The 17,376-nt window shown below is 39.7% G+C and overlaps 2 protein-coding genes across 6 annotated transcripts in view; one reads left to right on the top strand and one right to left on the bottom strand.

Moving 5' to 3' along the window:
• The window catches only part of LRRTM3 (leucine rich repeat transmembrane neuronal 3), an 87,091-nt gene extending 78,158 nt beyond the window's left edge, over window positions 1–8,933 (bottom strand). Inside the window, exon 1 of the mRNA XM_009991699.2 lies at window positions 7,353–8,933. Coding sequence (XP_009990001.2) covers window positions 7,353–8,933 — 1,581 coding nt within the window. The remainder of the gene's footprint in view (window positions 1–7,352) is intronic.
• Window positions 1–17,376, top strand: part of CTNNA3 (catenin alpha 3) — a 520,316-nt gene that overhangs the window by 226,537 nt on the left and 276,403 nt on the right. The window lies entirely within an intron of this gene.

The raw sequence follows: 17,376 nt of genomic DNA, 5'->3' as shown, positions 1-17,376 counted from the left end.
GAGGAAGTGGGAAATTTAAGTGCCTTTTTTAAAATCAGAACTGTGAGTTCTACAGCACCAATGATTATAGACACTAGTTAAAGAACTAGTAAAGGGCAAATGTAAAACCCAACAACACGACCCATGATTTGTCATGAAGCACAAAATAAATGCCAGGAGAACATACTCAGCTAGAGTAATGTACGTGTTACCAGTTAGCAGTATCATGTCGCTCCTAAAGATGTTGAAAATAATCATATACGAAACAACAAAATAGAAAGTTGAAATATATTTTGGTTATTCCCGTATCAGCTCAGTCCTACAGCTTCATAAAGAGGTGTCTTACATTATAAGAAGTATTTTCTCCCTCTCGTTAAGTTAGGTATGAAATAAAATTAAGAGTTTTTTGTTTGATGTTTAAAGATGCCCCGAAACAGTCAGCAGCAATTTTTAAAAATAGATGCTTAAAATACTTTTAAGAAATGTACAAACATTTATTTAACATTCCAGTTCTGCTTTAGAATGTTTTTTCATCTCTTTTAAAACCAGTTGTTTAACTTCTGGAAAAGCTGAGTGATCCTCCCTAGCTTTTTACTAGCACTTCAAGGCATATGCAGTCCTTTTCCTGAGTCTTTTCTGTTTTCCATCTCTCAGTGTAATTATGCACATGAACAGAAGTGCCCATAAAATGCAAAGTTTTCATATCTTTAGTAAATCACACTATGGGATATAGTGCAGGTGTAATACATGACAAGTATAGGAGATACTGCTGGGTTACAAGTGAGAATAACTAATAAAGGCTGACTTCATGATGACAACTTCTGCAGCCTGCTGCCAATATCAAGTGTGGTTTTTTTTTTTTCTTTCAGCATTAAGCAATTAAGTTCCGGAGAGACCTAGCTAGTTAAATGTTTTGTTAATTTGAAGAAGAAAGGGATTTGCACACAGAACTGGGCAGGTGATTTTCTCAATGGTGTAGTGAAGCAATAAATCTTGTAATGCATTTATGTCCTTGTTTAGAGTGAAAGTAGATGAGTAATTAGGATGTTTCATTTTCATATGTCCTTATGATGTGTTAATAGAGTCTCGCTGTGTGCCACAAAACACTTCAAGAATTTGCAAGGTTGAACTGTAATTACGAAGTCCTACATGATCTTAGTGCTACTGCTAATGTTGAAGTAACAGAAATTTAACATTCAGTCAAGATTGTGAGCTGTGACACATAGTCAATGTATTAGTCACACAGGAACATAGTAAGTGAATGGTTTTAGAGGTTAAGATGACACATTTGAGGACTTTTTGGAGAACTCTTTTTCCAGATTGCATCTTCCACTTTCTTCTTGGCAAGCAAAAGAGTTTGTGAGAAAGAGTGAGAAACCATAAGTAAAGAAAGAAATATTTTGTTTTGTTAAATTAAGTTTGGTTGATTTCAGTAATGAAGAATCCTAAACTTGTGATTTTTCACATGAATAGAAAATATTTCCTGTAATAACTTCAGTAAGATTCATTAAGCTGTTTAGAAAGAAGTAGTTAATAAGTAGGGATTAACTGCCCTTTGCCCTTTCTCAGTCAATAATGCTCATTCTTACAATAGAATGCTAATGCTGTGGTCATGATAGTCTAACACTACGAGCAAGAGAAGAATTGTAGGGAGACGTGATTTCCATGATGAGTTGGTCAAATAAAAGATACTGCCTACTACTTGGAAATCTTTTTTCATTATTGCTTTTACGATGTTTGTGCTCATTCTAAATGACATTTGCGATTTTTCTAGTAGGTAAAATGTTGGCCATCGATTCACAGCTAGTCATTCCAGAGCATCTTGAATAAACTCCTTTTTATTACTTTACAACCTCCTTGGTGACCGGTGGCTAACAGCTGTTGAACACAGTCACTTTTTACTACTTTTGCACCCTACTGTGTTCCATTCATGGTTATGCTAAGACATAGTTTGGCTATAACCCTGGGGGTCACATCAAAATCCTATACTGTACCGCTGGGATAACACCCATTCTAGAAAGCCTAGCTGGGCTGCGTGCCATGGACTGATAGGTGACCTCCAAACACACCGAAGTACACACAAAGTTAGAAATATGACTATTTCATTCATTGTGGAGTGCAATGAGTTCTTATGCATCTCCTTAAAGGAAATGAAATCTGTCTGTTATCAACAGAGCTATAATCCTGAATTCGTTCAGTTATGTCATTCACTGTGGTTTAAAATTACTGCCAGTAACATTGGCATAGAGTTACTCTGAGGCCTGGTGTAGTTGCTGCAAAACGTACCAGAGGTTGCTGCAAAGAACCTCTGCCCAAGCAAATATACTGCATATTCATGTGTAACTGGTGAGTTTCCCATTGTTCAGCTTTATTATTGATTGTGGATTTGATTTTTCATCATTTACTTCTTGTCTCTTTGGTACATTGTGTGGTTTTGAGATGAAGCTGTTACTTTAACTTGTTCCCAGCTAGTGAGTGCCCTTCCTTTTGATGTCTAATAATATCTTTCTCTCATTATTGTAAAAATAAACTCAAAATTTTTGTTTTTCTTTTAAATCTTGTGCTGTTAGGAAGTTGAATGAGTTGTTTGTAGTCTGAGTTTATTTTTATAATATCTTAAAATGTCACTTAGTGGTGTTTTATAAGTACTAAGCTCTGAATCAGTGGCCACAAATTTGTTACAGCGCCTGTCCCTACTTATTATATGCTTCTTGCCTTTTACTGGCAGTAGTGACTTACACACTGGATAGACCGTTTCTTGCTAGCTTTCATGTACTCTTATTTTCTCCACTTATTCACTACATTCAGGTTATGACTCCTATACACAGAGATGAAGTTAAAGTACAGTTGAATGCTTAGCATGCTGAAGGGATTTGATGCTACTACCATGTGATACAGAAGAATGCAAAGGGAAAAGGCAAATGCATCTGTATGTGAATTGATGTAGACAATAGATACCTGTGATTAAGCTAACTACCCGCTGGATGTCACTATTGTTCCACGGGAATTCATCTCAGAGAATATTTATCTAGAGTTGAGTAGCTGACAGCAAAGACTATTAGCTTGCAGCAAACTGAAAATTTCTAATTGTGTTTGCAGGAATATTGAACGTTTATGTTCATTTTGCAATTGACTTTGATATCAAGGTTCAGTATTTCACAATAATTAAAAAAAAGAGCATTGCCAAACCTTAGGCTGTGACAACTGTGTTAGCATAGACAGTGAGTAATGAAAACCTACCAGCCAGTAGAGAAGCTTGCATTCATTATACTCAAGCCACTTGTTCTCGTTATTATTCTCTCACTCTGCAATTGCTGGAGGTAATCTCAACACAGTGAATGAACATTACCAGTCTCCTTGAATTTGCTTAGTGCATTAGTTATTTTCTTTTTCCGAACAAGTGCATTCTGTGTGGTTTATTATTCTGAAATACCACTTGAATATTCCAGGAGCTAGGTCGTTTTGTTGAGAGGCCAAGTAGTCCACTGGCTAGAAGGATGTCTTGGTTTGAGGAGACTGGATTGTATTCCCAGTACTCAACTGGTCTGCGATCTTGAGCAAATTACCTCAAATCTGTCATGTTTATTTGCCATCTCCTGTCTGTCTTCTCAACATCCCTTGTAAACATTTAATGTAAGAGATTGTTGGAAGGTGTTTGTACAGTGGCTAGCAGAGGAAGTCCTGACTTCTTTTCAGATTTTTGGGGTGATAGAATAAAATGAAACAGTCTTGTTTGGTGATTCCACCTGACATTTGTCTCAGCATTGTTTAAATGAACATACAGACTGCAAAACCAATGAAAAATAAAACGGACATGTAAGAGTACTGCACTTTGTGGCTTGAAATGCCCTGGTCTTTGAGTGGTAGCCCCAGAACACTATGTGTGACTCAGAAAAAGGAATAGAAGTTGATTAAAAAAAACAAAACAAAACACAAAAACCTGTAACAAAACAAAATCCAGACACCTTCAAAATACATTGTTGCTCTCCTAACCTTGGAATATGTAGGCAGCATCAGATCCTTTAAGGGATACCGAGGTCATGAGAGGCACTTAATCACATCTCCTTCCTCAAATTGGTGCCTAAAATACTTGTATGAAGGCTTAGGGTTTTGTGAGAGCCATCATAGCTGTTGTGCATCATTTGAGCATTCCTTGGCCTCACCCCAGCAAGGAAAGTTTTAACAATTCTGTGAGAGGGTGGCACCAAAATATCCGAACCCCAAAACAAAGGGAGATTGGAGTTCTAGATACCTGCTTTCTGAACTGGAGAGAAGCAAAGGAGAAATTTATTCTCTGGAATCTTTGAGGCTTTAACACTTTGTTTGTATTCAGGAAAAGGGCAGCCTTTCACGGGGTCAGAAAGATGCTCAGCTAAGACCAAGTAATTTCCTACGAGATGATTAATATTTGTGACCCTGGTGGCGTAGCCACCCAAAACAAGTCACTTCTACAGTGTTTAATTTGACAATTAAAGAGACTAAGTGAGACTAAGTTTAGCTTAGTTCATGTAGTCTGTTCACAGATGAAAGCATGGGTTTTGTAATGTTCTTTAGCGTGCTATGAAGCGGGTTTGAAATGTTTCCTAAGCCATAGCCACTAGAGTGGGATTTAACAACTCAGCTCACAGGCCTCAGGCTGTGCGAGAAGGTTCAAAGAGTTACAGTGGGCATCTTTTTTGTGTAATCAGACAATGGTTTCATTATCAATGACTATAGCAGCAATTACACATTCATCTGTGTGTGGTATGTGTTTGGAAATTCAGAAGTGAATCTGTAGGTTTTCAGGCAATAAAGGAATTAGTTGATCTGAGTATGTCTGTTCTTGAATACAGACATGCTGGATTTTCATTATTATTTTTGTTATCCATCCATGATTGATGGCATATTTGCCTTATTTTCTTTTTCATGCCCATGATTAAACATTTTTCAAAGGGAGCTAGTGATAATTTTACAGGTATTGCTTTCTGTAGGAGGTTATGGATTGGTTCTTTCGGAGTATTGTTATGGTTTGAACAAGGCATTAAAGAAACTTGAAAGGAAGTGTATAAAGTCAAACTGATTTTTTCTGATTGCAGGTAGCACTCCCAAAATTAAATAGCAATATTTTCTTTTATTTTTATATATATACATACTCACGAACACACATACACACCTCTCTGTGTGTGTATATGTATATATGAATGTATGTATGTTTTGGGCTGAATGTTTCTTGTTTTGACTGTGGCTAATATTAGTCACCACTGCAGACATTAAAGCCTATAGAAGTACAGAGATGATTCTTAACACAAAGTTTACAGCAAGCTCAAATCCTTCAGTACGGAGATAACCAAGCTGGTAGAAAACTGAATCCCATAACAGCTAATTCAATGTGCATTGGCTTTTTAATAGCAACTTTCAAGGTACAACTCAGGTTAAAAATCACAGTCTACTCAGTGCTGCTAAAGCGTCTCAAGCACTTGCATTATTAATTGTGTGAGATCCTCTTTGTACTCAGTAAAACGGGATCTCAGTGTTGCAGGGTTCAGAATAGTCTCAAGCTTCTACTCTCGATATTTCCTCACTACAGTCCTTGAGCATGAGAACAGTTTCAGTATATGCAAAAAGCAAAGCAAAACAAAAACTCTTCAAGTGTATCAATTCTTTTTAAGAGATGCTTTCTAGCTTTGTTTTCATTGTATCTAGCATATTTCAAGGTGATTGGCTGTGATTAGGTTTTTTCCAGTAAAAATTCAGGAGAGCTATTCTGCTTTTTCTAATCTGCTGCAGTGAAACTGCTTCATAGAAGCTTTCCCTCCCAAGTGACCGAAGATGTGCAGTTTACTAAGCCAAATCAAGTTACAAAATAGAGATAATTAAATTACTGACTTGCTTCTGTATAGGTGGTGCTGTATTATGTCAAGAAGGAACACCCACTATTACCCCCCCTCCCCTCTTTCTGATAATTAAAATAGGAGGTATGATTTATTTGGAAATATGGGGGATGTCATATTCTTCTGCAGCCAACAAAAATATATGATTTTGGGGTGGGGGGGTGGAGGGAGTAGCTGGGTCACAAATCTGTATTTTATCTGGAACTGCAGATGAGTGACTACACATTAAAAATGAGGATCTGTGAATTCTTGTAATGTCATTAGGGTTTTGCTAAGAGAGAAAAATAATTTGCCACTGATTTCTTGAATGATTTTTGGATGCACTCAGATCAGTGAATAACCAATTTTCTCTGAAAGCTCTTTGCAGTTATATTTCTAAAATATACTCTATTTGGTTTTGTAAGTAATGAAGCTTTATTTAGTTATTAGAGGGACAGTGTGCAAAACACATCACAAAACCCTAAGAAGCCCAGCCCAGCACATAAAAAGAAATAGAAGAAAATGACAGATTTAATGGTTTCCTCAGCTACATTAACGTCTTTGACAGTCTTGAAAAGAGAATTTCTAATGAGCGCTGAAACAAATGCATGCAGGAAGTGGTCTTGCTTTTGCTGCTGCACTTTTGAGTTCCTCTAATTGCATCAATAAGGAATTTCTGCTCCTCATTTAATGAATGCCTTTTGACTACTTTCTGAAAGGCAACTGGATGTAAGGGATAAACACTGGCACCTTTTGTATGAAGTCACATGAAAAGGTTTCAATTAATAGTTATCAGCCCTAGAAACACTGTATTATAATGCAGTACAGTAAATCCCATTGTACATATTTTAAGATTTTTATTAACCCTAGATTTCCCTGTGCTTTGGTTTTGGTGTGGTGCCTCATGTTATAAGACAGTGCTTTAACTCCTCACTGGCTTTTCATTCTATCTTGTGTTGGACAGAAATCAGGCATTCTTTCAGAGCTGCTCCTGCACCATCTCTCTCCTCGGACAACTCAGAATTCATGTGATGCTACTGTACCTGGGTCTTTAGTTTGTTCTTGGCTCAAAAAATGAGTTTCAGAGCATGGGGTGTAGGGGGAAGTGGGGGAGAGGAGGGAAGCTGAGTTTGATTTTATTTCCACCCACCCCCCCCTCCCCGCCTTTTTGTTGTCTTTTTTCTCCCTAAACACAGGCACAGTCGCTGCAGGTGCAGTGGATTACTTATGAAAGAAGTTTTCTATTTAAAAACAAGAGAGACTTTAATGAAATCAGTAGAGGATTTGTACAATAGGTATTGTATTAAACCAGAGCTCAGGCTTCACATTGATTGTGGTATTTAAATTTCAATGAGTTGATTATGTATGAGAGTAAAATGACCAGTATTATGAATGTACAAAAAAGTGACATGGAAGAGCTGTGCCAGAAAAGTGAGAAAAACGTTCCCTTTATAGTCCCTAGAGTTCAATAAAGCACCACTATTTCCCAGCTTTTAAAAGCTCTTTTATCACAATGGTTCATACCTCACATTCCCTGGAGCCTGATTTGTTATACGTGCAGGGTCCTGTTCCATTCAGCAACATCTCGCTGGTTTCAGTGTTGGTAGGTTTGTAATCTACGTAGAATTCCTGCGTGCTTGGAGTCATTTGCTTCAGTGACTGTCTTTTCTTTTTCCTGTGCCTTCGCATGAGAGAGCGCTGCTGCAGCTGCTTCATGCTGGCTGGGTAACGCTTCCATGACACATAGATTACCAGCAGGATCACAAGCACAGACAAGAAAAGGGCCACGCTGCCTGCTATGATTTTGTGGAAGGAGATGTGTTCTGCGTCGTGCTCGGGTTCAGAACTCGGTTCGGTGGCTCCAATAGTTGGGGGCAGAGGGGGTTTGCTGTCATGTTTAGGCCTGGTGAGTTTTGGTTTAAACGTTGGCTTTGGGAGAGCTCGTGCTAATTCAAACCTTTCCGTGGTACTTTTGCCACAGATGCTGTAGTTTTTCACTGCATCAATGACATTCACCCCTTGCAGCTCTTTGGGGCTGGCACAAATAATTGTATTTTCCCTCAGCCCTTTAAAACTTTTAAGCCAGTTTACCAGAGAGCAAATGTTTCTGCTGCATTCCCATATATTCCCGGCAAGGCTGATGTCATTGAGAGATATCCAAGAATCCAAAATTTCTTGACCTATAAATGTGAGCTTGTTTGAATCCAGGTTGAGGCGCTGTAAATTGGGCACACACTGAAAAACACTAGGTCCACTGAAAGCTTCTATTTCATTGCCAGATAAATCAAGTCTTTGTAATGAGCTCCAGGTCCAGGACATAGTTTGTCCTATCACACTGATTTTATTCCACTGTAAATAAAGGTTTTGAAGGCTGACTAGCCTTGGAAAAAGTGCCAAGTTGAGCTTAGAAAATTGATTGTGCTCCAGATGAAGCTCTTTCAGTCTGATCATGCCTGCAAAGACATTCCTTGCTAAACTTCGGATGCGATTATAACCCAGGTCCAACAGTTCAAGGTTCCTACAGTCTTGAAATATTCGAACAGGGATGGTTCTTAGGGAATTGGACCGCAAATGTAAACTCAGCAGCTTCCTTAAGCCCCTGAACTGTTCAGATCCCAGAGACTGCAGCTGATTGTATGACAGATCCAAATTCCGGAGATTTGTCACAGGTCTGAAGGTATTATTAAGAAAATAGGAGATTCTGTTGGAACTCAAGATCAACTCTTTTAGTCTGCGTATTCCACTGAAAGCATTTTCGTCAATATTGCTGATGTGGTTATGGTCTAAATAGAGCCAGGTGAGTTGATTAAGACCTTTAAATTGATTGTATTTTAGTTTTTGGAGGCTGTTATATCGAAGGGACAAACCTAAACAACCAGCAGATATACTTGAGGGAATCTCCTGCAATTTCTGAGATTCACAATATACCATTTTGCCTTCACACCTACAGCCCTTAGGGCATCCTCGTTCAGCAGAAGAAAGCATTGTCAGTAATACAGTAGGGGCTATTACCAGAGCTACAGCTGATCCGCTCAGTAGCCTAATTACATTGAAACCTGGAAATAAAAACAACTTAGAAAAGTTATCCCCCCACACATCAGTCATTTCTTTCAATCATGCTAAAATCTTTTATTTCAACAGTCATTTAAAAATCCTTAGCTCGACTCAACTACTTTTCACATTGTTTTCTTTACTCAGATTTTTTTTTTAAAGAATGTCTTTATAGACATACTGAAAAACAGTTGGGTAAAAGATGTAATCCCTAGGCAATTTAACTGTAATAACAAATCACATCAAGGTAAGTCTATGGAGTAATTAAAGCACAGGCTATGCAGTGGCTATGAACTATACATTAAAAAAATAACATGAAAAACATACCCATCCTTTGTGTTGTTCAAAGGTCGTCCTTAGGTCTTTTGTTTTTTGCTTAGTGTGCCACAAGCATGGCAGCCCCTGTCAGCTGCACTGTAGTGAGTCAGGGCTCGCTGACACCCAGGAAGAAAAATTGGACCCCTTGGGAGATGGACCGATTTTGGAACATTATTCTTTGCCAGCCATGCAGAACACTCCAAGAATAAATCAATCCCAACACAGCATTCGCAGCAAAATGTCAAATTCTTCCTAGGTAATAGGATCTTCATGGATATTACGTTTTTGCATCTTTATAGTTAGGAAACTGGCTTTTAAAATTTCTCTTTATAGGAAAGCATGTTCGATTCCTCCAAGCACCATTTAGCTATCTGAATTCACACATCTGTATTCCATAGCACAGCAGTTCCCTTACTTAGTACCCGATCCGGCTAGGAAGCTGCTTTGTCGCGTGGAAGGTGGAATAAGCCCGTGCAATGAACAAGCTCTGCTCACTTCTGCGTACTGTCATCCCGAAAGCTCCGTCCGACTGTTGCTTTGGTTTCGGCGAGCGCAGTCTTATGTAAAGCTGCCCCCAGTGGTGAAGAATATTATGGGCATGTGCAGAAATGTCTTCCTTTTATCTTGCAAATGAGTAAGCTCTGCTGGGAAAAGAGCGATTGTTCGGAGTGACTAATAGAAGCGGAATGGTCAGTTCGATGTGAACTAGCGAGGTGTGCGGAAGTATCCAAATCCTCTTAGGCTCTTCTGCTGTTTGTGAAAGCTGTTTTGCATCCTTGAACTTAATAGTTCAGCGTGCGCTGCTGAGACTTTTGTCTGAAGGGCTAACATGACATTTGTAGGACATAGATGCAAATTTTCCGTCCTAAGGGGTTTTTTCTTACTGCATTAGACTTGTGTTCACATGACCTTTTTGCAATAACTCATGATTTTTTTAGTGAAGTGTCAGCCCCCTCAGTGTGTCTCTTATCAAGCGTTTCAGTGGGGACACTATATTTTACAACATGAAAAATGTTTTGGAGCTGACATTTTGCCATTTTGCTTTTTTTCCTTCTCTGTTAAAAGGCACAGTGCCAGGAGGTTAGAAGAGAGTATTGTGCTCATTTATTTCCCAACTTGCTGTCACTTCGTTCCACAACACTAACACTTCAAACACAGGCTTCCGTAACCCTTACAATATAGAGACTAAGCAGTTTGGTGTAGTACCTTAATCAGGTGAATTGTTTTTACTGGGACTTGTGACATGGGCAGGATTTTATGTGAAGGTACAATATGCAGTGATTTTTTTCAGATGTGTGACTCTGGGCAGTCCTTTTATATCACGTGAAGAGCCTTTTTCTCTTTTGTTACTCTTCCTTTCCTGCATGCTGCAGAGAAAGGAGATGCCCTCTTATCTGGACAGAGCAAAGGTAAGATGGCATTACAGCAAATGCCCCACACTGGCAGTCTTCCCTCACCAGGAAATGTGTGATCAGTGATGATGGTGGGGAAGTGTAAAATCATGGCTCTTTGTTGTGCATGGAAAGGCGAGAGCCTGAAGAGAAGTGTGCTGCTCGTTAAAAGAGGAGTACAGATTACAGTCCCTCAAATGCAACCAGACAGCTCTGAGAACTGCTTTTCCTTTCTGAGGCAGAATCCTTACCCCCTGGAATAACGTGCTTTGACTTCTCCCGTATTATTCACTGCTGTGAGCATAGAAGAACTTAAAATGAGGTGAAACCTGAAATTTTCCACGCATTAAAATGCCAGCATTGCCTAGTACTTAGTCTGCGGATGACTTCAGGCTTTGAGTAATCCCACTAGTATTAACACACCTATCTATAGTGCCTAAATTAGGAGCACAGTTGCCCCTGGCTGACAACTGTGAACATCTTTCATGTCAGGAGTCAGAAATGCATACCTGTATCAAGGCACATCCTGTGAAAATTCTCCCCTTTGGGTCAGATTTGTGGAGAGGGAAAGGGTTAATTTCTCCATTAATCTCTGTCACCATCTCCCATTCTCTACTACAGCTTGTTTCTGGCTCTTAAGTCAGATCTGTAGGGTTGAGGAGCCAGTGACAAACTGCAGACCACGCTGGGAACTGCGATAGCCTGGGTAGCTGTTCTGCTGACAGGAGTGTCATGTGCCAGTCCTGGTATGCTTCTTATAGGCTTTCCATCACTGCCTTGAGGTCTCCCTCTACTTGATGGAGCAGGACTGGCAGCTTCAGAAGATAATTCAGACCTTCGATAAGGCGATTTGCCTCTTGGAACTGCCACTCTTCCTCTCTTGACCGTAGAGGGTGACTGTGACAACTAAACTCTGTGTTGAAATGCTCATTTAGGTTCCTAAACTTAGATGGCACGAAATTAGGTCTGAATCTTCACCTGGTTCACACACAACATGTAAAGCTTCAGGTAACATCCAGGTTCTTTCTCCTGAAGAGTTGGTGCTACTTAGTATACCATCTCAGTCTGTGCCTTCTCCCCAGACTTTGCCTGTTCTCTGGCTTTTCTTCTCTCCCTCTTCCATCTTCATTGTGGAGTTAACAAGTAACTGCTCTGCCACCATGAGTCAGCAGAGCTTCAGCAGCTTTTCCAGGGTTTTAATAATTGCCAATATACTGGACAAATAAGAGGGAACAGCCACTCTTTTACCATGAGTTATTTTCATTTTTCTGAAAGGGGTGAGACATCAAGAGATGAACAGAGAGAGCATCAAATCTATGTTAATGGATTGCCAAATTCAATTTTCTTTACCGAGATCCTTTTTGAATTACACAAGCAGGAAAAGTGCCAGTGTCTGATAAACAGTTTTTTTTAAAATTACATTTCTGTATCTTCATACAGCTGAATGGGTTCTTTTCAAATTGTGGAAATAAAGCCGCTCCCAGTATGAAACATTTCATACAAAATTTCAGACCAGTCTGGCCGTATTATAGGCTAATAAAAACCAGAGAATTAAGGAAAAGCAAAAGCTGCATTTTAAATAAGAAAATACCTTTTGTAAGTGGTTTCACCTTTGCTTTGTGCCAACTACACCTTATACATCTGTGCAACCCTGTTGTATTACCATTTAACTCATGTAACCAGGAAAAAAGAACTTGAGGCCAAACTGGTTAAATCCTGTCACAAATAAGCTAGTTTTCATCAGAACTAATACCACAATTCATGAATGCCTAAAATCCAGGAGTTTGTTGAACGCTTGGAATGAATTTCACTTGTACTCCCTGTGAGTTCATGTGTATTCACTCTGCAGGATAGTTGCTGTGGTCACCTCTCTGCGCCAGTGCCAGGCAGCCCTGCCTCCTGTCCTGGAACAGCACTTCCCGGGCAGGAACGGAGGTAAAAACCAAAAGTAACAGAAGTCTCAATAATATGCTCTAATACGCTGACTGCGTATTAGTGCTCAGAAGCAATGTTATTCATTCTCTTCTGCCTGTGAAGACAGCATTTTAACGAATTCTGCAAAGACAGTCTTAAGAGAAATATTTTGTTTGTCTGTATACTCTTGCACACTGTCTGTGTTTGGGGATTTCAGCCTTAGACATAAATTGAGATGCCACAGAACTTGAGAAGGTGATTAGTTTTGAGTTGTATGCCTCCATGATCCATCTGATTTCTTTTTCTGGGCTTTTTCTAAGGATGGAAAGTAGCATACATCAGAAAATATATTGATAAATTTATTGCTAAATATGCCTTAACATCATACAGATGAAAAGTGAAGTGTGATGAACACATTTTCTTCATCAGCACCACAGACAAATTAAATTCAAAGTTGTTTGGAAATGATGCGCTATCTCAAGCTAGTGATGCCCCAGATTTTTCTCTTGATACTAAACTTTCAGTAGGTTTTCTGCCTCAAAATTGTTCTAGATGGATTTCACTACTATCAGATTTTGCAGTAGTTAGCTTTAATTTAATTTCATGTTTGATTTTGATTTTGCTTATGTAGTTAAATTCTAGTATATTTTCTTTTTCCATTCCTTCTGGCTGTGGTCTCTGTACCTAGCTGCAACTTCCCTATGGAGAACTTAACATGAACTGCAGCCAGAATAGTAAAGGGTGAATCAAAAGATGACATTCACTATGAAAGCCTGTTCCTCCACAGAGCTCGTTTCAAATTCAAACACTTTGCAGAGGAAAGGGGAAACAGCAAACCTTGCATTTTTCAGGGTTATAAGAAGGCACCTGTAATGACCAGGTACATGTTTGCCAAGTTCATTTGAAAAGAGGGGATGACAGCATTATCAGACTGCAGTAGAATGGGGATGAGGGGTGCAGGAAAGAGATGTAAACTTCCCAAAGCAGGAAGAACAAGCAGTTACCATGTGCTAGTGGGGTTTGATGTAAATCAGTAGTCAGAAGCCTTCCCCTGTTCGGTCCCTTGCTTCTCATCAGGCATCCTCAGGACGTTTCATGCTTACTCTTTAAAATGCAGTTCTTGTTTAATGATGTTGTTAGAAAAAAAAAGAAATAATTTTTGAAAAAGCTTCCATTTCTGTTACTCTTATAAGAAATCCATTCAGAAGAGCAGTATGATCCTTTCTAGCCAGAGTGTTCTGTGTTGTGTTCTTAATGCTCAAACTTCAGAATTTAGACTTCTGGACGCAGCATTTTTCTGTTGATGGATCAAGCTCCTGGGCCTCGGAGTGCCGTTACGTGTGTAATCACCTGTCCGTTTGGGGAACCACAGTTAACAAGTGCTGCACTGTGTTCTTTTTGGGTTTATGAAGTGACAATATATGTCTTTCCCTTGACTTTATTTCACTATAAAGAAACTAGGAGTTAGCTGGGTTGGCAATAGTAGCTTGTTCTAAATGGTACTGTAGTGTGCTATCACTGTATCATTAAGAGTAGATAAGTCTAATAAAATGTGTTTGCAATTTTTGAGCCAGTGATTAAATGAACCTGCTGTTCCATGAGGATTAGATTAGAGCTGAGGGAGTGTAACTCCCAGTGTAAATATCAGAGTGTGGGAAGACAGAGGGACACTCAGGATGCAGGATTTGCCAAAGGCAGACATAAGAAAGGGGAAGTGTGGGAAAGCCAGATTCAAGGAACATGCAGACAAGAGAAATTGAGGCAACAAAAACACTCTGAAGAAACAGGGAAAGAGGACTGAGAGTAGGGAGGGTCTTATCCCAGCAGTTTGTCAGTACTGACCTAAAGGACTGTGGTGGTAAGTGGTAGATGAGGGAGGTGAGTAAATGAAAATATGCCCTTGCTCTCCTGCTAGGAACAATTAGCTTTGCAAGGCCTCCCCCGGACTCTGCGAGCATGGAAGGATCCCATGTTGCAGACTCTCTGATAAGCTGAAGGAACATCTGAAGCTGAATAGGAGCTGTGCCCCCTTTCTTGGAGTCGGTAACCTCCCTAACATCCGATTGCTTGTAGGGGACATCAGGGACATATCTGTCAGTTCGCATATACCCAGAGGATCTCCTCAGTGCTGTGGTTCAGAGGGCAACACAGGCTATCTCTTTCCTCATGCACAGTTACACACTGTTGAATAATGAAGCTTTTCCAGCTGTACGCTTTTGTTTAAATCTGTGCATTGTGGATAGGTCACAGGGGCCCCTAAGCTGTCCCAGGGTAGATAATGCTGCACGCAAGCCTACAACCTTTGTTCATGGCATCCAGTTGCTAGATTTTCCAGATCCTATCATAACTCCTGTATCCTTAATGAGGCATTGAACACTCAACTGTTCCCCGATTAACTTTTTGTCCTATGACTTGGAAGCTGTTTGAAGGCAAACAGCCTGTGCTTCAGCCTCATCCTCTGGAGACATGACTATGTGAGACACTAAGCTATCGTTTTACTTTTTGAAATTCATAGGTGCCACCTCTGTCTCAGTGGATTTAGTGTTGATTGATTCAGACTTGTCCTCCAGCATCTTGGTGAAAAGAGAAATATGAGTAAAAGCAGCAGAAGGCAAATGATCACCGCTGAAAGAAAATAAATTAGTTACATCTTACATATAGTGCTAGCTTCAACCTGCAGAGCATGAATGATACATGCCATAAGTGCCCTGGAAATGTCTAGGTAGAAAATAAAAGGCAGTCTTAGTGGCCTCTGCTTGTGATTCTGCCTGTAGTCTCTGTGAAGAAGCCAGGGAGGTTAGGTTAGAATAAACCCAGGCTTGTTGCACATGATTCCCACGCTCTTTTATGAGCCAGGATGTCCTTGCCGGAAGAGTACCTACTGTCTTATTGTCCAGGCTACATGTATGGGGTTTATGTAGCCTAAAGTATTCAGAACCTTTAGGTGTCACCATGAAGTATGCTTGCCTATGAAGAATGATTTGTTCTCCTAGGGGTGCCTCACTTATACCTTGCTATAACAATTCTGTGTATGCAGCGATGGTAGACTATGATAGATGCGAAGGTAATGAACTTACTTCCTAGGGAGCCAGATTAACATGGACATATTCTAGAAGAGTTTTGTTCATGGAGAACGCTATAACAGCGGGGAGGTCAGGCTGGAGGATTTGTGTGACTGAATTCAAGGACAGTTGCAGCCTGATCCCAGCGATGTGACATCCCCGGAGCAGCTCTGTGCTGCCATATGTAGAATCAGAGGGGATGGGGAGCAGCTGATTTCAGAACATGTACCTGTGTGGCCCTTCAGGCTCTGTTTGATATCACAGGCTGCTCCAGGCTCTCATCGGCTGAAGAGTACATGACTTGCCAATGATGGTCATGGCTGATGAGCAGCAAAAGGGGGGAGTGCAGGTCTTTGGTGTCTCCCTAAGACTGAGGAGAAAACTGTGAGGCCATTGAGGATATTGGAATGTCTGGCTCTTATCTGATAGTCTACCTAGAACTAGTGTGATGAGCAATTTAACTATGGGTTGGTGGAGCATATGCGTGCACATAAATACTTTTTCTTCTTTGGAGAATGAATTGGAAAACTGGAGGCATCCTCTGATGAAGTTTTACTTTAAATAGATATGTTTTGATAGGAGATTTATACAACTAAATGTTTTCTGAGAGAAAGACACTTTGTTGGGGGGGAAAAAAAAAAAAAAAATCCTGACAATGTCCAGTTCTGGCCAGAGGGAAAGGAGGGAGATCTGAGCATGTCCTGTCTTATTGATAAGAACAGGAATGGTAACATTTGACTAAGGACTGACAAAGTGGTGGCAGTGTAAGTAATATGGCCATTTTGACAGTGTTTCATTTTCCACCAAACCTTAAGTCTTTTCAGTCTTTGGTATTGATGTGCAGTTAAAAACTTGAGAGCTAGCCTTTCCATCTCAGCTGTACCCTCTGCCTTCATGCCTTTACCTATAACTTCTCCTTCTTAACTCCTACCCTATGTAAACTTATCTGAGGAATGAGTGTTTGTCAGTTGCTCAGCACAGAGCGTATGTATATGGTGCATGTTCACACGTTCTTAGGAATTTCAGACATGTTCCCTATTACACATTTAACTAGTTGCTCCTTGGCTCTCCAGATGAATCTGCCTTGCTATCCCACTATATGCTGAAGCTGTAGAGTTAGTTATTCCGTTAGGTCAGCAGTATCTGTTGGCTGCTATGTCTCCTTGACTGCTGGAGAGAGGCAGCTAGCAAGAACTTTCATTACAGGAAAACCATGACATCCCCATCATATCAAAAGCCATTAAAAAAAATCTTATAACTTACTTTCCAAACTTCAGCTTTTACCCTAATTTTCTTTGGGTCTCAGTAACTCTACTTACGAGAGAGGAATAATGACATTTAATTATCCTATAAGTTAATCAGCATAATAGATGACTTGCTTCCCTTTTCATCTGACACTAGTGATTTTCAAACATATGTCTTTTCCATCACTTAAGCCATCTATTGCTTTTTGGACTTTCAACACAAGTTATTCCATATCTGTTGTCATTTTTATCACTTGCTATGGGTATCAGTTATTTTGATGTGGGGTTTTTTTGAGCTGTCATGACCAAATAGCAAAATTCCATGTGAGGACAGCATAGTTGTCAAAGGGAAACAGGCTTTTTAAAATGCAAAATTATCTCAAATCTTTGGTTAAGAAGCTTGTCAGCTTCTGTTCACTGCAGGACCTTTTTTTTGATGCTGTAAGAGTACTATTTTGAAAACTATTTAAAAATATGCTGAATATTACTTTTAATTTTCCATATAAAAATTGTGACAGCTGGTTAACATTTTTTCAGCTAGTTGAAAGAAAAGATATGTATACATAGC

The sequence above is a fragment of the Tauraco erythrolophus genome, chromosome 9, assembly GCF_009769465.1.
Source record: "Tauraco erythrolophus isolate bTauEry1 chromosome 9, bTauEry1.pri, whole genome shotgun sequence".
Lineage (NCBI taxonomy): Eukaryota > Metazoa > Chordata > Aves > Musophagiformes > Musophagidae > Tauraco > Tauraco erythrolophus.
This window is presented reverse-complemented; position numbering and strand designations above follow the sequence as displayed.